The sequence below is a fragment of the Argentina anserina genome, chromosome 6 (genome assembly GCF_933775445.1).
Source record: "Argentina anserina chromosome 6, drPotAnse1.1, whole genome shotgun sequence".
NCBI classification, from domain to species: domain Eukaryota; kingdom Viridiplantae; phylum Streptophyta; class Magnoliopsida; order Rosales; family Rosaceae; genus Argentina; species Argentina anserina.
The window spans coordinates 35,329,369-35,356,738 of NC_065877.1; the positions used below are offsets into that span (position 1 = coordinate 35,329,369).

At 38.6% G+C, this 27,370-nt stretch overlaps 2 protein-coding genes across 2 annotated transcripts; both read left to right on the forward strand.

The window, feature by feature from the left end:
* The first annotated feature begins 7,071 nt into the window (after window positions 1–7,071).
* LOC126797426 (ABC transporter B family member 15-like) lies at window positions 7,072–8,419 on the forward strand. Its single transcript, XM_050524060.1, has 5 exons — window positions 7,072–7,149; window positions 7,295–7,352; window positions 7,448–7,626; window positions 7,782–8,242; window positions 8,341–8,419. The coding sequence occupies exons 1-5, from the start codon at window positions 7,072–7,074 to the stop codon at window positions 8,417–8,419; spliced, it is 855 nt and encodes a 284-aa protein (XP_050380017.1).
* An 11,755-nt stretch (window positions 8,420–20,174) lies between these two features.
* Window positions 20,175–26,718, forward strand: LOC126797506 (ABC transporter B family member 15-like). The gene is made up of 7 exons (XM_050524134.1): window positions 20,175–20,531; window positions 20,657–20,711; window positions 20,800–20,978; window positions 21,070–21,527; window positions 21,621–22,161; window positions 24,016–24,918; window positions 25,033–26,718. The coding sequence occupies exons 1-7, from the start codon at window positions 20,319–20,321 to the stop codon at window positions 26,422–26,424; spliced, it is 3,741 nt and encodes a 1,246-aa protein (XP_050380091.1). The 5' UTR covers window positions 20,175–20,318; the 3' UTR covers window positions 26,425–26,718.
* Window positions 26,719–27,370: the final 652 nt, after the last annotated feature.

The window sequence follows — 27,370 nt, forward strand, 5'->3', positions numbered from 1 at the left end:
AGCTAGTTCTTTGGTGCAGCTTCTAGAATGATCTAAATCTAGTAAGATCGAATCTTTCCGAATCAATAAGACCAAAGAGAAAAACTCTTAGAATTAAGACACCATACACTATTCACCAAACCACAGAGGGTTTTTAACTTTGTTTTACTTCGGTGGATTACGGGTTGGTAATTGCGTATGGATTACAACCTGCATGAAATTAATTCTAAGTGCTTGACAAATGGACATGTAGAGGCAGAGAGGCAGCAACACTTGCACGTAGTTCTTCTATGACTCAGAAAAGGCCTCCCTTCTGCTTAAAGGGGTTGGTGAAAGGACCTCAGCAAAGTACTAAACGGATGGTGAGGAAGGTGTTTCGTCCAATTTGGGGATTTCAAAAAGCAACGGTGGAGAGACACCTCCCTGACGAGAGCTGCAATCACCGGCAGGAGTTGAGAGGAGTTTATATACAACTCATATTTTCCTTCAGAAGCAGAGCAATGTGTTCGATGAAATGTCTCGATGAAGTGACAGGTACTCGTACTTCCTCTCTTAAGAGTGATTCAATAGCTCATATTTCCTAATATTGTGTGTTCCCTAATTGTGTGCCATTTAGATCACGTGTAACAGCGTCGAGTACCAAAAAAAACTGCCATAGGTCATTTTTTGAAACGTATAATCGCTGCTGTTGCTGCAGATCGATGCATGCACTATCGCCATTACGTTTAGCAATTGCTTCTTCATAACTACTGACTAAAACGGAAGTAGAGGAAAACTTGGAAATAGAGCTTTGAATTGAAATTGAAATCTGTGTCTTGACTGGTCTTAGATTCTTGCATGCAAGCCTAGCGACGTAACTGATCGGTAGAGGGAGAAAGAAAGACCATTATATATGCCGAGTCCCGGAGCATTTCTGGTGAGGAAAACTCGGAGCTGCGTTTGACTAAAGAGAGCTAGTGGAGTAGGAGAAGTTGCATGCCCACCTCTATATGCACATCAGGTTTAAAGACCCTGCATTGAAACCAAAAATCGACGAGATCGAGTGTGTGTGTCTGTGACTTTGTGTAATGCTTAAGATTCAACCCAGGTTTGTTTCCTCTTGATTTCAGCTGCTTGTTAATGTGTTGTTGCAGAGAGTTCGATTCCTTGCAGGAGCCGGAATAAAATTAATGTCGATCCTCCTCAATTTCCTAAAAAATGTTAATTAAGTTCAGTAATCTTTCCTAATCATAGCATTGCTTGCACTCAAATGTATAAATGGATTCCGCTTTTCTACAATCTACTAAAAACGACTCGTACAAGTTTTAACATTTGATGATTTTCATTTCTTTCCTTTTCGCATCATAAATCAGAACTGTTTCCTTTTCATTCTGTAAGTATTCCTTAAAGTGGTAATAGCATTCATGGTGAAATCAATTATCCTTTTTTAGCTAATTAGTAAAGATGCCCATACCGTAGCTCATCAAGTAACAAGGGGTTTTGGGGTTGATGGGGTTTAAATTAATAGATAACTTTCATCTTTCAAAAATTTAATCAGCAATATATGTCTAATGCCGATGCATATAAATTTATGTTGCTGTCAAATTAAGCTCCAAATGGATGTACTGTTCCCACTTTAGGTAAGCAAAATCAGTGTAACAGAAATCAACTTTCACCACTCACGATATTTATTGGTGTCTTAGAATAAAAATTCTCTTTAAATTTTACCTTTATCAACTGTTTTAACATCAACAGTGCGGATGAGTAGCAGTGCAGACAAAAGAAATAATATTGACATGAAGAAGGTCTTTGGATCAGTTGGCTCTATTTTCATGCATGCCGATGCTGTTGATAAGTTCTTGATGACTCTGGGGTTCCTTGGAGCTGTCGGTGATGGATTTGTGAGTGGAGGGTAGTAGATATAGTGGAGGGAATCACGGGAAGTGGAGTGAGTAGTGGAGTGATTAGTGATTAGTGTGAATTAGTCTATATATACCATTGTAATCTATATATGCATTCATCAATTCAAAGAGCAACAATCAGTATCTTACCACTTGGTATCAGAACCGACTGCTCTGCTCTTTCTTTTTCCTTTTTCCGGCAGGTCGACCTCCGGCGTCTCTCCGCTGCTTCTGCTTGGCCGCTCCGCACTCAGACTCGCCGTTGATCTTCCCCGGAGCTAATCGCCCGCTGCTCCTCATCGACCCTCCAAGCAAGCCGCCGCCTCCAGACCCTCGTTGCGTGCTTCACGGTCGATTCCATAGCTGAGAGATTCGCTCTGCCGTTGTCCCTCCGAGACGCCCTCCTCCGGTGGTCCCCCTTCTCGGCTCTCTCTCTCCTCCGGTGGTCCGCTCCATCGACGAGACCGGCAGTCGCTCTCTCCTCTTTTTCACGAGGTTTCGGCGAAAGTGTGAAACCCTTACATTTATCTACTCTCGATCCGACCTGACCCGGCCCGCTCTCGACCCGGCCCGCTTCCGATCCGACCCGACCCGGTCCACCCAACCCGACTCGGTTCGACCAGATTCTGTCGGTGCATATTCACCGTCAATGCACGTGCACCTGTGACATATTGTTCTCATTTTATTGTGTTTTTTGCTGTCTAACTACATTGTTTCTTTTTCGATGGGTTCTGGACATGAAACTGAGGGTTCTCAGCTCCTTGAAGTTCCGACCTTCGAAGTATCTATCAAAAGTTCTGATAGTGGTTCATTTGGGGGCACCAAACTCAACGGCACCAATTTTCGTAAATGGAAACGACTCATGGCTGCTCATCTTCGAGGCATGCACAAGATGGGACATGTCACCGACGTCACTAAGGCTCCTAGTCCTGAGGATATTATTGCCTACAACAAATGGGACGACGACGATGGTCTTGTCATGTCCATCTTGTGGAAAGCTATGAATGATGAGATAGTTGATCTGGTGGAGGCATGTGCTACTGCGCAGGCAATATGGGAGACACTGACTGACTTATATACTAATGACTCTGATTTCATACAGGTTCATGAGTTAATGTGCACATCTTTGGCCATACACCAGGATGGGCAACCGGTGGCGCATTATTTCACCAAGCTAAAAAATATTTGGGCTGAGATTGATGTGAAACGTCCTTGCATGATAAAAAATCAAGAGGATATTGTTTAGTACCACAAGGAGAAGGAGCTTGAACGAGTTCACCATTTCCTGAAAGATCTTGACGCCAAGCATACCAGTGCGAAAGGCGAATTGCTCCGAATGACCGAACCATCTAGCCTACTCGCCGCTTTCACCTATATCTGAAAGGATGAGTCTCAGCAGGAGAGTATTCTTCCGGCACCGGCTGTCATTTCCAGCCTTACTATTCATGCTCGCTCTCCGGCACCACCCCTTCTGCAAGCAACTTCCGTTCCCCTTCATCGACAAGGACCACTACCAGGTTTCGGGAATCAGCCTCGCCCTCCTTGCTCTTATTGCCATGATACTAACCATGCTCGTGCGACATGTTGGAAATTATATCCGCATCTTAGGCCCAAGAGGCCTAATCATCGTCCCCAGGCAAGAGCAGCTCTTCACTTAGTTCCGGAACCCGATATCTATGGTGTGGTTGGGCATGATCATCATACTGCTGGCGGAGCACCTACAGCTTCCATCGTTGGCCGTAGTCAAATTGGTATGGCCTTCAATATTTCTCACTCTGTTAGTTTTGATACTTGGATTATTGATTCTGGTGCATCTGATCATATGACTTATGATAAATCTTACTTTACTGTATTGTCCCCTCCACCTGTACCCTCTGTTACTAATGCTAATGGTGAGGCATTCCCAGTGTTAGGGTCCGGATCTGTTCGTATTACTCCCACCATAGAGCTTCACAACGTACTCTATGTACCTGCTTTATCTCATCATTTGATATATGTTCCCCAATTGAACGCTGACGCTCAGTGCTCTGTAACATTTTTTCCTATGTATGTGATCTTTCAGGATCTTCTCACCGGACGGATAATTGGTCGGGGATATCTGAGGGGCCGGTTGTTTCATCTGGATCTGACATACGCAGAGGGAAAACCAGGGAGACAGTCTCAGACCGCTTTACTCTCCACTTCTGACAAGCTAAGTGAAGTTTGGTTATGGCATCGTCGCTTAGGGCATCCATCTTTTAGTGTATGAAAAAATCTATACATACTTTGTTTATCAGTGTGGACGAGTCTTCTTTATGTTATGAGACCTGTATTTTGCAAGAGTCATCGATCTATTTATTCCCCTAGTACTTCTACTAAAAGTTTTCTTCCTTTTGAACTAATTCATTCTGATGTTTGGGGACCCTCTAAAGAGTCTAATGTGTCAGACATGCGATATTTTGTGTCATTTATTGATGATTGCACACGTCTTTCATGGATTGTTCTTCTTAAAAATAAAGATGAGGTTTTTCCAGCTTTTCGTGCCTTTCATACCTCTGTCCAAACACAATATAATGTCACCATTCGAGTTCTTCGTTCTGATAATGGGGGGGGGGGGGAATATGTGAATCATCACTTTCAGAAGTTTTTTAACACACACGGGATTATTCATCAAACAACGTGTCCTTACACACCTGAGCAAAATGAGGTTTTCGAAAGAAAAAATCGTCATTTACTTGACATGGCTCGGTGTATTCTTTTTAGTGCCCACATGCCTAAATACCTTTGGGGTGATGCTGTCATTACTTCCGCCCACTTTATTAATCGTCTTCCCTCTCGTGTCCTTCAAGGGAAAGTTCCCCATGAGGTGCTTGCATCTCATGTCTCATTACCCTCTTTTCATAATCTTCCTGCCCGTGTTTTCGGTTGTATTGCTTTTGTTCATCTTCCACCACATCAGCGCTCTAAGTTGGATGCCCGGGCGGTTAAATGTGTGTTTGTTGGGTAGGGAGGACATCAGAAAGGGTATCGGTGCTATCATCCCCCTACTCGGAAGTACTATGTCACTATGGATGTTACATTTTTTGAGGACATGAGTTATTTTCCCTCTTCTGATACTGCTCTTCAGGGGGAGAATTCATTTTTTGAAGAGTTGTATCATGGAGAGGGGGAGACAAGTGAGTCAGTTGATATGGTAATAGGTTTCGTTGAGATTACCAAAGCCACACATGCTCCACTTGAGGTCGTCACTCAAGAGATTCAGGCACCAGAAGCTGACAACACAACTGCCCCTCATGACTCACGTACAACTATTTATACCCCTGACCAATGCTCTCCTGGTACAGAAGATCACTCACCTGAGGTTAGTCATTCTATTAGAGCTAATAGTAGACAATATGTTTTGCCAAATATGTCTACTCGGGGTCAACCAACAAAAAGATATGAACCTACCCTTCAGACTAAAGCCAAGTATCCGGTAGCGAATTTTATATCTACCAAAAGATTATCTAAGTCATATAAGTCATTTGTGAATAAAATATCTATTGTATCAGTACCTAACAAAGTGCAGGATGCATTGGGAGATCCAAAATGGAGAAAAGCAATGGAGGAAGAGATGGAAGCATTACAAAAGAACAATACTTTGGAACTTGTACCTCCACCATATGGCAAGAAGACTGTAGGATGTCGTTGGGTGTTTACAGTGAAGCATAATCTAGATGTGTCAATAAGCCGGTATAAAGCACGCTTAGTAGCGAAGGGATTCACCCAAACATATGGCATAGACTATGATGAGACATTTGCACCTGTTGCAAAGATAAACACTATCCGGGTATTGCTTTCTGTCACTGCTAACTTGAACTGGCCACTTAGGCAGTTTGATGTTAAGAATGCATTCCTTCATGGAGAACTAACGGAGGAAGTATACATGGATCTTCCGCCTGGATACGTGGCCGCTTCTCCAAGTAACTCCGTATGTAGATTGAGAAAGTCTTTGTATGGTCTTAAACAGTCACCTCGTGCTTGGTTTGGAAGATTCTCACAATTCATGAGGAAGATTGGCTACAAACAGAGTAATTCAGACCACACGTTATTTCTCAAATATCAACAAGGGAAGGTAACAGCCCTAATTATATATGTTGATGATATGGTAGTTACTGGGAATGATATTGTTGAGGTGGATAGATTACAGAAACAGCTTGCCACAGAGTTTGAGATGAAGGACCTAGGTACACTCAAGTACTTCTTAGGCATTGAAGTAGCCCGGGGTAGTGATGGTATCTATCTGTGTCAGAGGAAGTACATCCTTGATCTACTAACAGAGACAGGTATGTTGGACTGCACTCCCATTGATACTCCTATCGAGCAGAACCATCGGTTAGCAGAGTATCCAGATCAAGTCCCTACTGACAAACCTCGTTATCAAAGGCTAGTTGGCCGTCTGATTTATCTATCACATACCAGACCAGATGTTGCGTATGCAGTAAGTGTAGTAAGTCAGTTCATGCATAATCCCAGCGAGGACCACATAGATGCTGTTGTAAGGATCTTGAGGTACTTGAAGTCAGCTCCGGGGAGAATAGTAATGTTCTCTAATCACAATAAAATCCTTGAAATTTGTGGCTTCACAGATGCAGACTGGGCTGGAAATATTACAGATCAGAGATCCACATCAGGGTACTTTACCTTTGTTGGGGGTAATCTTGTTACATGGAAGAGTAAGAAACAAAAGGTGGTAGCTCGATCTAGTGCTGAAGCAGAGTACAGAGGAATGGCTCAGGGAATATGCGAATTATTATGGCTTAGAAACTTGCTACAAGATTTGGGTATTAAACCTAAATGTGATATGCAGTTGTACTGTGACAACAAGGCAGCTATTGATATTTCACAGAATCATGTACAACATGATCGTACAAAACATGTGAAAGTTGATCGTCACTTTATAAACGAGAAGCTAGACGCGAAGATCATCAGTTTTCCTTTTGTTCCTACGGAAGAGCAACTTGCCGATATGCTCACAAAAGGAGTATCTAAGAAAGCTTTTTATGACTCACTTGGCAAGTTGGGCATGGTTGATATGTATGCACCAACTTAAGAGGGAGTGTGAGTGGAGGGTAGTAGGTATAGTGGAGGGAATCACGGGTAGTAGAGTGATTAGTGTGAATTAGTCTATATATACCATTGTAATCTGTATATGTATTCATCAATTCAAAGAGCAACAATCAATATCTTACCAATGGACTCTAATCGGATAATGATTGTTTTTAATAGCGGTTTGATGAACAATATGGGAAGAGGTGGAGTTTCTGATATGGTATGTGTCTTCTCTTCTCAATTGTCACACACACAAATGACACAATCAGTGATCTAGATCTCTCTTGACCTTTCTGATATGTTGTGTACACTATTACGTACAATTGGCAATTAATCCCGTTTTTTTGTGTCAATGACTGATGCAGAGCAAAATGATCCCCTTCTTCTACTTGGCTTGTGCATCATTCCTTGCTTGTTTCTTAGGTATAAGCTAGTGTGGTTTTCTCTTGTTTACTTCGCAAAAGTTAAATCATTTCTAATTCACAACTGAGTTCTATTTTGATCTTTTGTGAATGTAGAGGGGTTTTGTTGGACAAGAACTGGGGAGAGACAAGCTACAAAAATGAGAAGAAACTATTTGAAAGCGGTGTTACGCCAAGAGGTAGCTTACTTGGACTCTCATCACACAAGTGCCACTGAGGTTGTAATAAGCATGTCAAATGACATTCAGATCATTCAAGATGTTCTCAGTGAAAAGGTGATTCTCCTGTTTTAAAATTTACATTATACATGATTGAATTTTTTTTTTCCTTGTCAACCTATGTGATCATCGCGTATACATAATACTTTTTAATTAGATTCTAGTAGAGTAAGCACATAATCATCTAACCCTCATTTTCAAATTTGAGTCAGGTGCCAGACTTTGTGAGTAAAGCCTCCAGTTTCATTGCAAGTTACGTGGTAGCATTTGTATTGATGTGGAGGCTGGCTTTGGTTGGACTCCCCTTTCTGTTGCTTCTGCTACTTCCTGGTTGGATGTGTGGGAGAAGCTTAACAAGAATAGCAGGGAAGAGAAGGCAAGAACACATTAAGGCAGGGACAATCGCGGAACAGGCAATATCATATATTAGAACAGTTTATGCATATGTTGGAGAGAACAAAACTATTACACAATTTTCTGCAGCTCTTCATGGTTCTGCTAAGCCGGGGTTGAAACAAGGCTTGGTTAAAGGCTTGGCAGTCGGTAGCACCTACTCTATCTTTGCCATTTGGGCTTTCATGTCTTATTTTGGTAGCAGAATGGTCATATACCATGGTGCTCTAGGAGGGACTGTTTTTGCTGTTGGTATTTTTTCACTAGTCAATGGAGGAATGTAAGCTGTTATTCTATCATGTTATATCTAAATCAATGAGAATGTCGACTTATCTTTTCATGTCTACTTAGTTAAGTTGGTCGTGTGGTAACTTTCAGGGCAATGGGTTATGCTCTATCAGACTTGAAATGCCGGACAATTGTCACTGCTCATCAGTCATTACTGCCGGATTGTTGAGTGCACAACTTTTTTTTGTTTACCAGAGAAAATTAAGTTACTGTCCGTAAGTATTAAAGTGTACGTATCAATGGATTCATTGGATTGATTCTTTTAGCATTAGAAAGTAGTACTTTTAACTCTCGGGAGCTAGCTATAAGAACTACGTACGTACATCACTGGCTCTGAGTTAGATACATATATGTCATGATGATTGTTTTCCACTGGTTAAAGTGTACTTCATTCTTCATTTCTTCATGAACTTAATTGCTTAATTCGATTCATACCTCATCATGTCAAGCAATGAGAGCCTTGTAGGGTAAGAGAAGATTATCCATCAGTTGCAGACTGGCGGGACCTTCAGTTAAGCAGAATTCCATTCGTACTGATGACTCTTCGAGCTATGGTATCTCAGTATCTGGTTATTTTGGGAAGGTGCTGACTGGTGGAGATCGTTGGATGACTATTGAAACTCAACTTTCCCATAGACAATGATTAATATGCTGTCATCTGATCGAGCTATGGTATCTCAGTATCTGGTTATTTTGGGAAGGTGTTGTCTGGTGGAGGTCGTTGGATGACTATTGAAACTCAACTTTCCCATAGACAATGGTTAATATGCTGTCATCTGATCGAGCTATGTGTTATGGGCAAACACTTGTAAGGCCGCAAACAACCTTGTCCAAGGTTATGAGTCATGACTATAGCCGGTTACTTACGTGCTAGTGGTAGTATTGTAATTTATAATTTATGTAATTTATTTTACTTAGTAGGTTCATGGTGGGAGGTTCCATGTTCCCTTATGTCAAGTCTAGTTTTGCAAAATATGCTATTATAAAGAGGGGTTACTAGTCGGCGACAGTTAAAGTACATAACTAGTATAGGTAAGCATATGTACTTTTTCCTCCCTTACTGTCTTATCACCAATAAAGAGATGAATTATTCAATCAATAGTGCCTCGTGAGATCATTTCTTGTTGCCTACTCGATTATTCACTTGTTCATGAGAGTGTCCCTTACAATTATATTAATATCATGTGGTTTCATTGTCCCTTCTAAGGTACTTATTTGGCTAACTTGTTTCTCACTCAACGATTAACAAGTGCCGCACGAGCCTACTTATGCTTTGCAAAGTCGGCTCATGACACTATGGTATCTCAGTATCTGGTTATTTTGGGAAGGCACTGTCTGGTGGAGGTCGTTGGATGACTATTGAAACTCAACTTTCCCATGGACAATGATTAATATGCTTTATAGAGTGAGATTTTCCAATTTGGAATGTGAACTATTTATGGCCCTCCATTATGTTGTTGCCCTGATATTCTTGTAGCATCAGAAAACACTTGTACGTACACAAAATACCTAATGAAATCATACTAAGCCACATCCTTCACACGTATTCTTCTGTATTTATAGATTCAGTCGAGGCTGGTCCAAAATGTTAGAGGGTCCGGTGAGAAATTGTTTTTGGACCCTTCGTATTTATATAAAAGAATTCATATTATTATTATTATTATTATTATTATTATTAAAATTAGTGTTACAAAGAAAGTTGCATATATGCTTTTAAACATAACTACATAAGAATCATGATTGTCCGAAACTCTTAAAAGTTAAACGGTTATTAGACTAAAATTAACTATGACAATTTAGAGTAGAATTAAAAACTAGAAAACAAATGAAGGAGTTTTAGGGAATAAGAGGTTGATGAGATCACCTGGTCAGTGCAAAGGAGAGAGATGAGGAGAAAAACCAGAAAACAATATGAAAAAAGAAACAAAACAGTAGAGGGGGGACTCGAAGTCAGGACCTCTATATTGCACCAAACTTTTTGGAAACACCATAGCCAACTTCGTCGATGACCTTGCTTTGCTATTGTAGGATATTTTCAAAATTATATTTACACATTTGTTTTCCCACTTAAGAAAAAAAAAATTCAGGACCCTTGTTGGCTAGAAAGCCTTGTGCGGCCGCGCCGCCTTAACTGCCACAGAGCCGACACTAGATTCAGTAAACATTTTATAACCGGCACGTAGATCTATTTAGGACCAATAAGGTTAACAATTAGGGTTTATGAAAATGCTCGCATGCATCCTCTAGCAATTTTACCACAAGCACTGCTAGCTCAAAGTGACCATGTCGTCCGGTAGAAATATCATTATGTAAAATATCCACAAGGGCAATAGAGCCCGTGAAGAGCGTTGGGAGTATGATGGTGCTGCCATTGTAAGCTTAACATGATTGATGAGGACTATAACTACAAGAATTCAATAGTTTCCAATAATGTATATCCATATAATGCCACTGCACGCTGATTGCACTATACATAACTAAAGGATTTGGCACTCGCTGGTAGATAATTACCAGAAGCAAATTTGCTCCCCACCCTTATTTCTCCACCTTCATTCCCACCCACATATATGCATGACATGTGTCCATTTGATTTAATCACTCTAACCATGGCAACCTACCCCGGTAGAGCCTAAGGTGACATGGTTGATGTATGAGGAGTTGTGTGTTGAGTACACGGATGGGGAGATTAGGGCAGCGTTGTTTCATATGTATCCTACAAAGGCTCCTGGACTCGAGGGTATATCTCCAGAACTTTTTCAAAAATATTCGAAGACCAGTAGTCTTGACATTTGTGTTGCAGTGAAATCGTTTCTGACCTCTGATTCGTTGTTGAAGGGTGTCAATTTTACCCATGTTTGTCTCATTTCGAAGGTGCACTCACCTAAGCAAGTTTCTGACTTACATCTTATTTCTCTATGTAATGTGGTGTACACGATTTGTTCAAAGGTGATTACGAATAGGCTGAAAAAACATCTAGTTGAGATTATTTCACCTTTTCAAAGTGTTTTCATTCAAGGTCGTCTGATTACTGATAACTCTTTGATAACTAATAAAGTGTATCATTATATTGATATTGTGGATATTGATACAATTATGTCTCTCAAGCTCGATATGAGTAAAGTTTACGACTGTATGGAATGGTGTTTTTTAGAGGTGGTTTTTCTTCGATTGGATTTGATGATCAATGGGTGAGATTGGTTATGCAGTGTGTGACGATCGTAAGGTATTCCTTTTTGGTGGAAGGTAAACTATGTGGTTCAGTGCAACCTACCCGCGTGTTGAGGCAATGAGATCTTTTGTCACCTTATCTATTTGTGTTATATGCTGAGTTGTTTACCGCTTTGTTGAATAGGCAGATAGAGCTTGGTATCCTTCGAGGTGCTACTATTTGTATGGGTGCCCCAGTGATTAATCACTTGTTGTTTGCAGATGATAGTTTTTTATTTGGACATGCGTCTGTTGAGGCATGTCTTGCTATTCAGTTAGTTCTAGGTGTTTATGAGGTAACGTCAGGTTAGAAAATTAACTATGCTAAAAGTAGTATTGTGTTTAGTAAAGAAGTTTCTGAGTCCGATAACTTGTTTATGGCCAATATATTGGGGGTGGAGATTGTGGAAAAACATAAATATTTGGGACTCCCTATAGTGGTAGGGCGTAATAGAACATATACTTTTTCTTTCATTGAAGGTTGGCATGGAAAGATTCTTAGTGGTGCTGGGAAGGATATTCTCATTCGGGTGGTAGAACAAGCTTTCCCAGCTTATGCTATGAATTTTTTGTTACTTCCTAAATCATTTTGTCATGCATTACATCAGATGTGTGCCAAGTTCTGGTGGGAAAGTAAGTTAGAAGATCAAAAGATTCATTGGATGTCTTGGGAGAAGTTATGTCGTCCGAAAGAGGAGGGAAGGATGGGATTTTTAGGATCTTTATGCTCATAATTTAACTCTTCTAGCTAAGCAGGGTTAGAGAGTAGTGCATAATCCTTCTTCTCAAATTAGTCGCATATTTAAGGCTCGGTATTTTCCTCAGTGTGATTTTTGAAATGTAGCCAAGTCAATTAATCCTTCGGCTTGTTAGAAAGGTATTTTTAAAGCATGTGACTTGTTGGTTAGTGGTACTCTTTGGTAGATAGGAGATGAGGCTGATGTTGATGCATGAAAGATTCCTTGGCTCCCTAGGCTGTGGGACTTTAGGCCTCTGGTGAGGTTGAGTAGTAGGTGTGGGCTGGTGAGTGACTTCATCATAGCTAGTAGGTGTTGGAACCGAGTTTTTTTAGAGGAACATTTTCTTCATGAAGATGTGCAGTTGATTTTGGAGATCCTAATTAGTCAACATGGTACTAGTGATCATTTGATTTGACATTTTGATAATAAGGGTCAGTTCACGACCAAGTCTACTTACCAGGTTGCTCGGAGGTTGGTGCATGGAGATGTTCTTGGGTCTACAGCTGGTGATACTATAAATTTATGGAAGAAAATATGGTTTTCGACTGTGCCGTATAAGATTAAAGTTCAGTTCTAGAAAGTGTGTTCTTCGATTTTACCTATTTTTGCGTTGAGATCCAAGCAGATGTTTATTCCGAATGGATGTTACTTTTGTAATGACGAGGATGAAACTATGGAATATCTAAGTAGAGATTGTTGTTTTACCCGGGATCTTGTGTTGTCTTTCCCGGAGTTGAGATTTGTTTTCCAAGATATGATGACTCAAATGACTGTTGTTGATTGGATGATGTGGTGTGCCTCCTTGTTGACTAGCGATAACTTTGTGCTATTGTTGGTTATTCTATGGTTGGCTTGGAAGGAAAGAAATCAGAGGGTTTGGCAAGGTAAAGTCAGTCTGTTGTCGCATGTGTTCTTTCAGGGTCGTACTTATGTTCTATGTTCGTGTGAAGAAGGTAACATGGGTCTTGTTAGACAGCCTTGGACCCCTCCCCTACTGGGTGTCTGAAGGCTAATTTGATGATGCCTTTGATGTTGGGCGGAGGCATGGGGCATATGAGTGGCCTTTCGTGATTCTACCTCTACTACTGTGGGAGGTATTAGTTGTAGGGTGGATCATGTTATGTCCCCTGAGGTTGTGGAAGCTTTAGCAATGAGGATGGTTTGTTCATTTGCTGTGGAGAGAGGTTTGACTCCTATTATCTTTGAGTCAGATTGCCTCAAGTTAGTTCGGGCTACTCAGAGCCCATAGATGGATGTCTCTGCTTTCAGGGTCATTATTGGAGATATTTGTGGTAGTTTAGAGGGCATTTCCTCATCTTATTTTACTCATGTCTACAGAGAGTCTAATGTGTTGCTCATAAGGCTGTAGAGTTAGCCTTAAAGAGTGGTGATGCTTATAATTGGTTTGGAGATACCCCTCCCAACGTTGAGGTTCTCCTCAACACTATATAATTATTTGGTTCTTAATATATCGTCGATTTTTTAAAAAAAAACATAATTTTGTAATAATATATAAACTATTGTTTCATAAATCAAGTTCTTATTTGTTCTAAACAAAATAGTAAATTACATTATCATGAAGTACAGAAGAGACTCAAGAGAGCAGTGGTTACCCAGACATTTCAAAAAACAAAATCAAGATTTATGTCTTCTCAAAAAAGAAAAACACAAATTTTTTATTCTAAAACAGAGAAATAAAAAGGCTCTATATTTTAATATTGAATCTGTTCACAAGACTTTGTGAAAATTTGACAGAACTTGTTTCTCAGTTTTCGAAGAAAGGAAATAATAGAAAAATATTGATTTATTAGAAAGTAATTAATTTATTATTTTAGAGGTTATCTTGTTAATTATGGTTAGAGTAATTAAATCAGATGGACACATGTCATTTGTATAGATGAGTGGGAATGAAAATGGAGAAATTAGGGTGGGGAGCAGATTTGTTTCCATAATTACCACTACCACTCTCAATTGGCTAACGTATACATGCGCTTCCCTAACTATGATTGAGAAAGCCTCCCGACAACTAGAAAAAGATGCGTACATTGTGATGGAAAGAATATTGATAATTTGAAGTTACATGCATTGGAGAATTTATGTACATCAAATAAAGCTTAATTTGTATTATTTAGCACTGATTTTTCATGTAATTTCTCACGCATTATATTATGTGGAACTTAAGCATAGGAAAATATAAATAGCATCTACTTTAAATTACCACTCCAAAGTGTAAATCGTTATCATACTTAATTATCAGGAACTCATCTTGTTGAGAATCTCTATGATCGATCTTAAACAAAAATGTACGTCTTGATTCAAGATGTAAAAACCCTAGAAACATAATTAATCACATGAGCCAATTTAGAACTTGCTTCTACCATGCATGCAGAATTTTGGTCAGTAATATATCTGTTCCTTTTTTCCTTGTTATTATTCAGAATATTTTCTCCAATGGTCATGAATGTAATACTACTTTCGTTTTTGTTACGTGCATGAATGTAGCACTACCATATATAGTTTCTGGTCTTCAATTTTCCTTTATTGTTAGCTAACCAGAAGCTATGCAAATATTATTCTTATGTGCAGAGAATCAAAATGACATGCAAGCTAAGCTATGTTACATTGAGTTCCCATGTAAAGAAGCCAGCCATTAGGTAAAGGATTTTAATTGAATATATAGTTCGATCCGATCCGTAAAGTTTCCAGATAAAGAACCACATTATTGATCTATGAGTAAAGAACGACCTAGCTAGCTAGCTAGCTGTAATCAAATGAAAGTATGGAACTATATTGAAAATTTGAAATGACATTACAGCAGCAATCATATTCGCAGGCTCGCAGCCCACTAATTAATTTCAAAATATATATATGTCCAACTGAGTATATGATCAGTCACTATTTTCATGATGAAGCATCTATCCATAGTTTTTCTAAAAAGAATATGAGTACTACTCAAATTGTTTGCCGAGATCGATCTAGCTATCAAGTTGATACTGGCCGAACTACTAGATTAGGACTTATGGACTTTATATATTCCAAGTGTGCGCAGGTGCAGAGAGTTTACGTGCTGAGTTCCGGCTTAAACAAGTACCGATCTCGAAGGTGACTAACAATAACATGATAGATACAAGGCTAACGAGGTGAAGAATCCGTGCCTGATTCAATGATTCATGACATGCGCGCATAGCTTAGCTTGCTTCAAATTCCCAAAGTTGATCATCAGAAATTCAACCGTCTGCCATGGCCAGTAGGACAGTTGGGGGTGTGATTAGGATGGTATAGTACTGTGTTATCTTGTCATTGTTGTCAACCATGTGTGCGATGTCTAGTAATTGAACTGTGACATTTAGGATCAAAATCAGAAAGCAACAAGAACATATATACCAGAAGTTATTTTGTCTTACAAGCATATATATTAATACTCTTAATATTAGGCAAACTGCTACACTACTCTATTAGTAATATGTCGGATCACTACACATATATAATTCATATTTTTCGTAGAAAAGACCACGTCATATTAATTTATATATCACATAATAATCAGAAATTCTTATACAATTAAGACAAACGTAGACATGCATACTAATTTAAAATATATATATATAAATTTATGATTCATTCTGAAACGGTCTTTTATTTATTAAAATCCATAAATGTGCATGCACTGTTCCTGACATACAAACCTACATGCAGGAAAAATGAATTAGTTGATACTTGTTTGTTAATGTAACTTGTAGACGTAAATATAGAGCTTGTGATTGTCATGGAGGATGGAGAGTATGAAAAAATGAAGGTCATTCTCTGTATAATTTTAAATGTATAGTCATTTGTGTAGAATCGTATGCAAGTACGTCATTTCCTTTCCCTTGAAATCCTCTCCGCCTCTAATTCCTTGGGCAAGAAAAAGAAAGACTAGCTAAGCTATAAAAAAAAAACAGGAAGAGAAGGACTTGTCACACCAATGACACCATGTGAGGCCTGGAACTGCTGCTGCTTAGCCTTCGATCATGATCCAACAGAAAAAGAGTGAAAGGCCTTATTCTTTTACAGAATACAATTGACAACGATAACAAACGTGTCAATATCTGGTTATTGCATATTATGAATGCCACGCATTAACTTGCTTCAAAGCTTTTTACTATCGAGTAGCAAATGCAGAAGATCTCAAGATCTGAAACAGGGAGACCTCGATCTAGGGCAACCCCCTTTCTAAATCGACCACATGACAAAACTTGGCGGCCTCAACTCCCCCTCAAGTACATAAATATAAAAAGCACAATTTCCAGAGATATCAATTCGACCAGTTGTTTTCGATGTTAAATATCTCTGATGCGATTACAGTACTCTCGAATTGGGGATTGGGGAAACATTTATGATTTGAACCAGGTATCATAAAAGCCACATTTATTTCATATAATTTTCGTATACTTTAAATACTAGCATACGTACAAATGTACAATATAGCATTCAAACCAGAATATAGCAATTCGTACGAGTAGAAACAACGGCCGGCAAATGGATGGATCATGCTTAATTAGGGTTGGCAATTAAATAATAAGAAATTAGGGTGTGTTGAAATCGATTGGTTGATATTCACTCCACCTGTGACTTGAGCTCAAGCGTAAGCGCCACATCATGAGTTGCATGTTAGGGGTAGGGTTCAAAGTTTAAAAAATTAAGGGGTAGAAGCTGGATTTCGGTTTAGCTAGGGTTCAGTTTGATGGATGAAGAAAGGTGGCTTAGGTAGCTAGGAGCTAGGGCGTGCATAAGATAACAGCTTAATTAGTCTTTATTTTTAGTGAAGGATGGCTGGAAATAAATTATGTTATATTAAAGGTTTGAAAAAGCGTTAGGCGGTATACATGCAGACAATTGATTTTTTTATCGTCTAAGACTGCATATGAGCGCCTAAGACTACCTAGACGACCGTTTAATTCGTAAAACGCCGAGGATGACCACCAGGGTAAAAATCATGGCAGTGACCGGCCTCCTAGTACCTAGGCGGCCGCTTTTTAGAACAATGGTTATATCACTTATATGCATAATATATACAAGAAGAGCATACACCCGATGTGTGTGATAAGATATTTTTTTTTAATAATTAGAGATTTGTTGCAAAATAGTGGGAGATAATGGGTGGTTACACAATGTGAAAGTTATCAACAAAAGAAAATATTTTTTTCTGTTTTTAGTTTTATTTTTACATTTTTATTCCTGAACTATTTCAATTAATTTTAAATTAGTATATGATATATGAACCTATACGTATTTTCACATGATTTTTGGTTGACAGACTCTGTTTTGGTTATAATAGTATAGATATATATAGTCACACTCACATACTGACTGCTTTCGCAGAATAAAAATGAACCAATCATTCATTATAATTAGATTAAAATGAAGCATATCAAAGGGGTTGAAAGAACTATACACGTTATTGCCCATTTGCCCGTCCACAGCCAATTCATAACACATCTTCATTCCTTTTTTTCAACTAACACCCATCTTCATTCGTTGCTAATCTTATCAGCCTGTTAAATACCTGCAAGTTTACTCTGTTCATCATTCCAACCTTGATCACAAACCCATTTCTCTACTTTAAAACTCCTCTCGACATCTCATCATTCACTGTTTCTCTTTTGATATTGAAATTTTTACACTAAGTTTCTTAGTTTGTTGCATAATTGAAAATCATTCACCGAAAAATCGTGATTAAATTTCTATCAATTAGATAATTAAATTTCATAATTTGAAATCCAAAGAATCAATCTCATACTTAAAATTTGGGATCCAAAAATCAGATCAAAGTCATGATTAAATTTCAATATCAATTAGAGAATCCAATTTGTGATCTTTACAACAATCTTGGATAGTTTGAATCGGAAAAAGAATGAAATTTAGATTTTGGTTTAAATAGAATGCAAAAAAAAAAAAAAAGGAATTGAAATCTTGATTTTAGAAATGTTCATCCACTAAACTCAAACCCAAATTCTCATGAATCTTCTAAAATATTAATTGTTCATAACACCAACCTCATCAATTGAGCTGAGTGACCCAACTCAAAAAGATTAGCAAAGGGAGGGAGCAACGAGTGAAGATGAAGATGAGTGTCATAGACGTAACAGAATAAAGTTGGGTAGGAATTGGGGGTGGATGCAAAATAGTTAATAGTGTGTTATGTTCTTTCAACCCCTGGATTTGCTTCATTATAATCTAATTGTTGTGAACGATTGGTCCCTCTTTGTCCCACAAGTGAGCGGGACTATATATATTATACTTAGTACATACAAATGGTGACTGGTGGCTTAGCTGAGTTAGCTCATCGAACATGCATGACTTAAGATTATTAGCAATCCAATCTCAAGTAGCTTGACTATTTTATTTCTGAATTTAGCTGTAATAGGAACCACGCAAATTAAGGCAAGCTGTTAGTATGACTCACAATGGATGATATATATAATAGTTTGGAAGATTTGTCCACAGCTTATATAATTAATTAAGCAGCTAACTAGGCTAACAATACTGTCATATTGTTGTCCTGAACATGACTTAATTAGATAGCTTATTCTTAAAACTTTTATGGCATAAGGAGGCCATGATCGAATATGATAATATATATGAATTATCATTGTTTCTATAATTGTTGATGCATCCATCGGTGACTTTTTTTGGCATTGATCGAGCCATGTAGGTAGTATGCAATATGCGAATAAACTTGCTAAAAGCCTAAAACGGAAGCTGTCTAGCTATTTGAAATTACGTTGATCATGAGTGTTTTACCAATGTCTAGCCATCAAAATAATAGTATCCAAGCTAGTCTCTTGTAGTGTAGCTTAATCAGGTAAATCTCTACTATTATAAAGCGAACATCCTTCAAAAACCACCAAATTGTGTTTTGCCCAAATACATTTTATCAAACAAAATTACACAAAATAATTGTGTTGAAAAAATCAAAACGGATAAGTCTTCAAAAAATAAAATAAAACATGTAACGGCAAATAAAATCTGTTTTTTTTTTTACATCTTTACATAATAAACTCGTGCGATAAATTAACACGTGCATTGCACGGGTACGAGAATCTAGTCATTATAAAATGATCGATGTACTATAATGAGTTCGTAGCCTACACTTATGTTCTAAGAAAAATGCTATAGTGCACTGTTAGGGTGCCATAATATGCGATCTTGGTGCCCGTAATTAAATTGTTGCTAGCTGAACAGATCCATCCGACCCTCGGTTCAGTAGGGTCTCCACCGGCAATAGATCGAAAGCATATCATACAAGCATTTCGAATAGTTCTAAGTTCTAACCTAATTTAAATAACAACCATGGTGTTACAGAGTTACAGACCCACTTAATTGGTCACTCATGCGTTAACTACTGCAGTACTGCTCACTCGATCACTTCGATCTTTTAACTCACTTGTTGAAGATAATTAATTGGCCACTTCTATAAATTTGTAGCTGAAATAAGATTGCAATGCATATGTGCAATTAAGTTTCAAATTAAGATATCACATAACAATCGGGCTGTGATAAGATTAATTCTTCTAATTTGTTCCATATTTCCATCTTATAAATTATAATTCGGACGAAATTCCAAATATCAGATCAACATAACCTAGTTGCAATACCGCATAATTAACCTACAGATGCCTATCTACTAAGTATAATCAGTACTAATCAGCTAGCGGGGGAGTATTAGGTATGCTGATCTTGGTCCCCCTCCTCATCGTCACTAATGACGTTTTTTTGCAGTGGATTAATTTTTTTAAGTCAACCCGAGAATTTGTTTTCTCCTCATCTGACGATCATTGTTAAATCATCATCCAGATCAATTTTAAAGAAATAGACCTGTCACCTGTCCATATACAATACCAAACCCTTAGCATACACTAACCTCTGCACACGGCACACCTATATATACATAGCTTCTCTCTTCTAAATTTGTCAGTAGCAGGTTAGGTCAGAGCTCTGGCATAATTTCATAGCAATTACATAGACGTGGGTCGGTCTGAGATAGATTCTAACCATTACTGGGTTCCTCAGGGAAAAGGAAGTGCCCGTTCTTGGGTTCCTGAGAGAAAAGAAAGAGTAGTCGGAAAAAAGGGAGAGAAAATGGAGAGCAAGAATAAAGGTGGCTCTTCGGTACGCTCCGTTTTCATGCACGCTGATGGTGTTGATAAACTCTTGATGGCCTTGGGACTGTTCGGAAGCATCGGCGACGGCTGCACGACGCCTCTGGTCTTGTTGATCACTAGCCGCTTGATGAACAACGTCGGCGGCGCCATATCTAATGCTCAAGATGCTTTCTTGCATAGTATCAATAAGGTATATGATATATGCTGCAGTAATGGTATTGATGAGTATGCCTACATGTATACATAATATATATATATATACTTATATATGACTACATGAATATCTAACTTGGGTTCTGATTTTGTGGTGGACAGAATGCAGTGGCACTATTGTACTTGGCTTCTGCATCATTTGTTTGTTGTTTCCTAGGTGGGTTTTTCTTCTTATATCGCCAATATTATCTCTTTCTCTGGTGCAAGAACCAATTAATTTAAATAGACTTTTTTGCTTAAATTAGAGGGATATTGTTGGACAAGAACTGGTGAGAGACAAGCAGCTAGAATGAGAGTGAGATATTTGAAAGCAGTCCTAAGGCAAGATGTAGGATACTTTGATCTGCATGTCACAAGCACCTCAGAAGTTATCACAAGTGTCTCTAGTGACAGCCTCGTGATTCAAGACGTCCTTAGTGAAAAGGTTTGATATTTATTATCATTCTCAGTACGAAATGTAACTTTAATTTGTTTCTAATATGCTCTCTCAACATTTGATGAATTGCCACCTCCAGGTTCCAAACTTTGTAATGAACTGCTCTATGTTCCTTGGGAGCTATATTGCGGCATTCATAATGCTGTGGAAGCTAGCCATCGTTGGGTTACCTTTTGTGGTACTTTTAGTGATTCCGGGTTTAATATATGGACGGACTTTGATGGGACTGGCTAGGCAGATAAGGGATGAATACAACAAGGCTGGCACAATAGCAGAACAGGCACTGTCATCAATTAGAACCGTGTATGCATTTGTTGGAGAGAATAAGACCATAACAGAGTTCTCTGCAGCTCTTGAAGGATCAGTGAAGTTGGGGTTAAGTCAAGGCTTGGCAAAAGGCTTGGCCATTGGAAGCAACGGTGTCGTTTTCGCCATTTGGTCTTTCATGTCCTACTATGGCAGCAGAATGGTCATGTACCATGGCGCTAAGGGAGGCACTGTTTTCGCCGTTGGTGCTGCAATAGCTGTTGGGGGATTGTAAGATCTTGCAATCTTCTACATCACTAATTTCAGTTATGCAGTTTGAAAAATGAATGCAAGTACTAAATATTGTTCAATAAATTGATACAGAGCACTAGGAGCAGGCTTATCAAACTTGAAGTACTTCTCAGAAGCGTGTTCAGCCGCTGAACGAATAATGGAGGTAATTCGGAGGGTCCCTAAAATCGACTCAGACAACATGGAAGGAGAAATACTAGAGAACGTCTCAGGGGAAGTTGAATTCAAGCACGTTGAATTTGCCTACCCGTCAAGGCCGGAAAGCATCATCTTCGTAGACTTCAATTTAACAGTTCCGGCTGGGAAAACCGTGGCATTGGTGGGTGGTAGTGGCTCCGGAAAATCGACAGTGATTTCGCTGTTGCAGAGATTTTATGATCCCATTGGGGGAGAGATACTAATCGATGGGGTGGCCATAAACAAGTGTCAGCTCAAGTGGTTGAGGTCACAGATGGGACTTGTGAGCCAAGAGCCTGCTCTGTTTGCAACCAGCATACAAGAGAACATACTTTTTGGGAAAGAAGATGCTACCATGGAAGAGGTCATTGAGGCTGGTAAAGCTTCTAATGCTCACAATTTCATCTCTCAGTTGCCTCTGGGATATGATACTCAGGTTAGTCTATTATTGATCGATCTGCTGATGCTATTAGATATCTCTTTTTCTCAAACGACCAATTGCTGCTTTGCATTTAGTCAAAACTAGAATAATACGGTTCCCCACCTTTTTATCAATAAACAGAAGAATCCAATATGCATGCGCAGTTCTACTTCCAGTTATAAAATACTAATTAATCGTGCTCCATGAACACTAATTTTCTAATTATGCTATATTCTTTGCCTTCAAATTCGATGTATCAACACTGTTATATATATATATATATATAATAGATTATGAATCTATATATGAATGTTTTAACTTGTAAGCATATCGTAAGCTAGTAAATAAGAAATAAAATAAGGTTATTAACTCATAGCTGTCTTAATCTGTTCGCTAACTACTTTAATTGGTAACATAGTTTATTACTGAATTTAACAATGAACTTATGTTTGCCATTTAGTACATAGGACTTTTTTGTGGTGTATTATTACGTTGATACATTATTAGGTAATATAGATAAGTAATCCTTGCTTCTTATGAACAACACGATTCTGTACAGGTGGTGTTACTAATTAAGCTATACTAATAGTGGAGTTGGTCTACTTCTATACGTCAGAGCATCTCTTTATTTACTCTCCTACATAATACGTATGAATAAATAATTCATTATAGACTTTCAGCTAAGATGCGTGTTAGTATTAAACTGTCAACGTATGGCGCCAAATTCGGCGCTGGAATTCTATGTGGCATGTCACGTCACATTGACATGTCAACAATTACAATAATCACACAATGTTATTTTTAAATGAAAAGACAATCTTATCATTGTTAATCCAATCGTTCTAAATTATTATAAAATATTTTTTTATCATTTTTTTATCACAATAATGTTTTTAAAATATAATTACGACATGTGATATATACGACATTTAATTTATTCATTATGATTATTAAATTATGAAATATTTTCGTTTTTCTTAAAGAAATATTTTCATGGAGATATATAATTCGGATACCTTATTTATTTATTTTTAAATTTCAAATGATTTAGTTACCTTACAACATTTATTTAGATGAACATTTCTAGTAAGATTCTTTTGGTTTTTTCTGAAAGAAAATATTATTTTATTAGGGTATAATCGATTTAAGGGGATAAGTAAGGTAACATATGTTATTTTTTCTAGAGTATACATATCTTAATTAATATCATATTTATGATTTATGACTTTCTAATATTTAATTTATTTACATTTATGATTAATTAATAACTATAATTAATTAATAAAATTACCATATATGCAACCCATACACACATATATGTATAGATATATTTCACGCACACACATCTATATACATATAAAATGTATATATCTATATATTTATATATTTCAAGCATACTTTGTAAATATCAAATTTTTTATATTACATTTTTCAAAATGATATAAACAAGAACTACAATTTTTTTTATAATAATCTAGAGCCGTTGGATTAACTAGGATAAAATTGTTTTTTCATTCAAAAATGACATTTTGTAATTATTGTAAATTTGTAATTGCTGACATGATAATGTGATGTGGCATGCCACGTAGAATTGTGGCACCGGATCTGACGTCATATTGTTTCGCCAAAATATTTTCTGTCAACATATTTCAGCTAAGGATGGATAAATAATTCACTTTGCATTATGCACGTGCCACGTACAATTTGTAAACAACTGCACTAGATCAAGATAATTAATTAAGCATTCTTTTACTTCAGATGAAATGTCAAATTACTTGGAGTAATTAACATACTCAGATTTTGTTAGTTTTTTTCGACTAAATCTAAAAGTACTAAAGATCTAGAGAACGTACGTTCAAACTGCTGCAGGTTGGTGAGAGAGGTGTTCAAATGTCGGGAGGGCAGAAGCAAAGAATAGCCATTGCACGAGCAGTTATCAAGAAACCACGCATCCTTCTCCTAGATGAAGCAACGAGCGCATTGGACTCAGAATCGGAGCGTGTAGTTCAAGAAGCTCTGGACAAAGCAGCGGTGGGACGGACGACGATCATCATCGCTCACCGCCTCTCCACCATCCGAAACGCGGACATTATTGCCGTCGTTCAAAATGGGCAGGTCATGGAAATAGGCTCACACGAGGAGCTATTCCAACGTGATAATGGTCTCTATACCTCGCTTATCCGCTTACAACAGACAGAGAAGCAACCAGAAGAGCAAGGACATTACGCATCGTCGTCTATATCAAACCTGGACATTCGCAACACAAGCAGCCGTAGGCTTTCTATAGTCAGCCGCTCGAGTTCGGCCAACTCATTTGCCCAGGGTCGAGCTTCATCAGTGGTTGCTGGGGAAGATGAGATCGTAGAAGGGAAGAAGCTACCTGTCCCATCTTTCAAAAGATTAATAGCTTTGAATATTCCGGAGTGGAAACAAGCCCTTTTGGGGTGCTTCAGTGCGACAATTTTTGGTGCAGTTCAGCCAGTATATGCATTTGCTTTGGGATCAATGATATCAGTTTATTTTTTGACAGATCATGATGAGATTAAGGAGAAGACGAGAATCTATGCACTTTGCTTTCTCGGGTTGGCCATTTTCTCTTTGTTGGTTAACATTTGTCAGCATTACAACTTTGCCTACATGGGAGAGTACTTAACTAAGAGAGTTAGAGAGAGGATGCTTTCCAAGATCCTTACATTCGAAGTTGGATGGTTTGACCAAGTTGAAAATTCTAGTGGTGCCATTTGCTCTAGACTTGCCAAAGATGCCAATGTGGTACGTATACGTACTTTATCTCATAGTCTCATACTATATACATTAAGTTAATAAATATCTGAAGTGAAGGATGAAGTTGTCTTATAAACGAGTGTTTTGATTATATGTTTTCAGGTGAGATCTTTAGTGGGAGATAGGATGGCTCTGCTTGTTCAAACCATCTCAGCTGTGACTGTAGCCTGCACAATGGGATTGGTCATTGCATGGAGACTTGCCATCGTTATGATAGCAGTGCAACCAATTATCATTGTGAGCTTCTACACCAGGCGAGTTCTGCTCAAGAGCATGTCCAAGAAAGCCCTCAAATCTCAAGATGAAAGTAGCAAGCTGGCTGCAGAAGCAGTCTCCAACCTGAGGACCATCACTGCCTTCTCATCTCAGGATCGCCTGTTGAAAATGCTTGAGAAAGCCCAAGAAGGCCCACGTAAGGAGAGCATCCGACAGTCTTGGTATGCGGGTATTGGGCTTGGCTGTTCACAAAGCCTTACCACTATCACTTGGGCGTTTGACTTTTGGTACGGAGGCAAGCTCATTTCCCAGGGCTACGTCACAGCCAAAGAGCTGTTTGAGACTTTCATGATACTGGTGAGCACCGGCCGGGTTATTGCCGATGCCGGAAGTATGACTTCGGATCTCGCAAAAGGGTCGGATTCCGTTGCTTCTGTATTTGCAGTGTTGGACCGGTTCACCAATATAGAACCTGACGACCCGGAAGGTTGTGTGCCCAAAAGAATAACAGGTCACATAGAACTTCGTAATGTACATTTTGCGTACCCAGCTAGACCTGATGTGATGATCTTCAAAGGTTTCTCAATCAAAATTGAAGCCGGAAAATCAACTGCATTAGTGGGACAAAGCGGTTCTGGAAAATCAACAATCATCGGATTAATTGAAAGATTTTATGATCCATTGAAAGGGGAAGTGATAATTGATGGTCGGGATGTGAAATCATACCACCTTAGGTCATTGAGGAAACACATAGCACTTGTTAGCCAAGAACCAACGCTATTTTCAGGTACCATAAGAGAGAATATCATATATGGCGTATCGGATAAGATTGATGAATTGGAGATTATTGAAGCAGCAAAGGCAGCCAATGCTCACGATTTCATCTCAAGCCTCAAGGAAGGGTATGACACTTCGTGTGGAGATAGAGGAGTGCAACTATCTGGGGGACAGAAGCAACGCATTGCTATAGCAAGAGCCATATTGAGGAACCCGGTGGTGTTACTATTAGATGAGGCGACCAGCGCGCTTGATAGTCAGTCGGAGAAGGTGGTGCAAGATGCCCTAGAGAGAGTGATGGTGGGGAGGACTAGTGTGGTGGTGGCGCACAGGTTGAGTACCATACAACACTGTGATCTTATCACTGTCCTTGATAAAGGGAAGGTTGTGGAGAAAGGGACTCACTCGTCTCTTTTGGCCAAAGGGCCTAAAGGTTCATACTACTCATTGGTTACCCTCCAAAGGACTCCATCCGCATCAGAGCTTACCAAATTGCCATGATCGAACCCTTTTTTCGTTTCTCCATGAAAACGTTGGATTCTGAAGGCATACGATTCCTTGTACGTAGTAGTGTTAATTATCGTACGTATACCTAAGTACTGTGTATGTATGAATGTATGATGATGATCAGCGCGTGCGATTTGCTTCTCTTATTGATGATGGAGTAACAAAGTTTATAACTGTTGGTCTGATGCCATATATCAATACATGATGTTTCCAGCTTACTGATCATAAGCATGTATATATAATTATATTATGAATTGTTTTAAGAACAACTGTACATTGTAATTTTATTACGAAATGAAGCAAATTAGCCAAGCTACGTACAGATTACAATTCATATACGACTTGTGCAACACATCTTTCATACGTCCAATAAACTTAGGAGTTAGGACCTTACTGGGCATTATAATTAGTTTGTTAATTAAAAGTTTAAAACCCTTCGCAGACGACCTCTCTCGTCTTCTTTGCTGTGGAAATTACCAAAAACAAAAATTATCAAACAAGATATGCATTCATGAAGACGGGAGCACATCACATGTGCCAAGAGAACCATGTGCCAAAAATGTGCCTACAATAAAAAACCGACACGTGGAATTCCACTTACCATAACCTAACCAGAGTTAGTAAATATATTTTCATTCAACGAAGTAAAAAATGAAATCTTAGCAAAACTCCGGCCTTGACTTCAGGTCATAATACTCTTTTACTCTTTTTCTTTTTTCACTCACCAACACGCAGATGTATGCATTTCATGAGCCCAGAACTAGAATCATCTAATCGCCATGGGTAGTGACTAGTGAGGCACGCTGAGAATTTAAACTTAGACCCCCTTTGAACTTTTGTAATTAACTTCCCTTCCCCGGCGACTCCCACCTCAGAAAAAAGGTCGTTGGCCTCATGAACAAGATCATTGCGGCTTCAGTCGATACCCGGCTCGATTTAT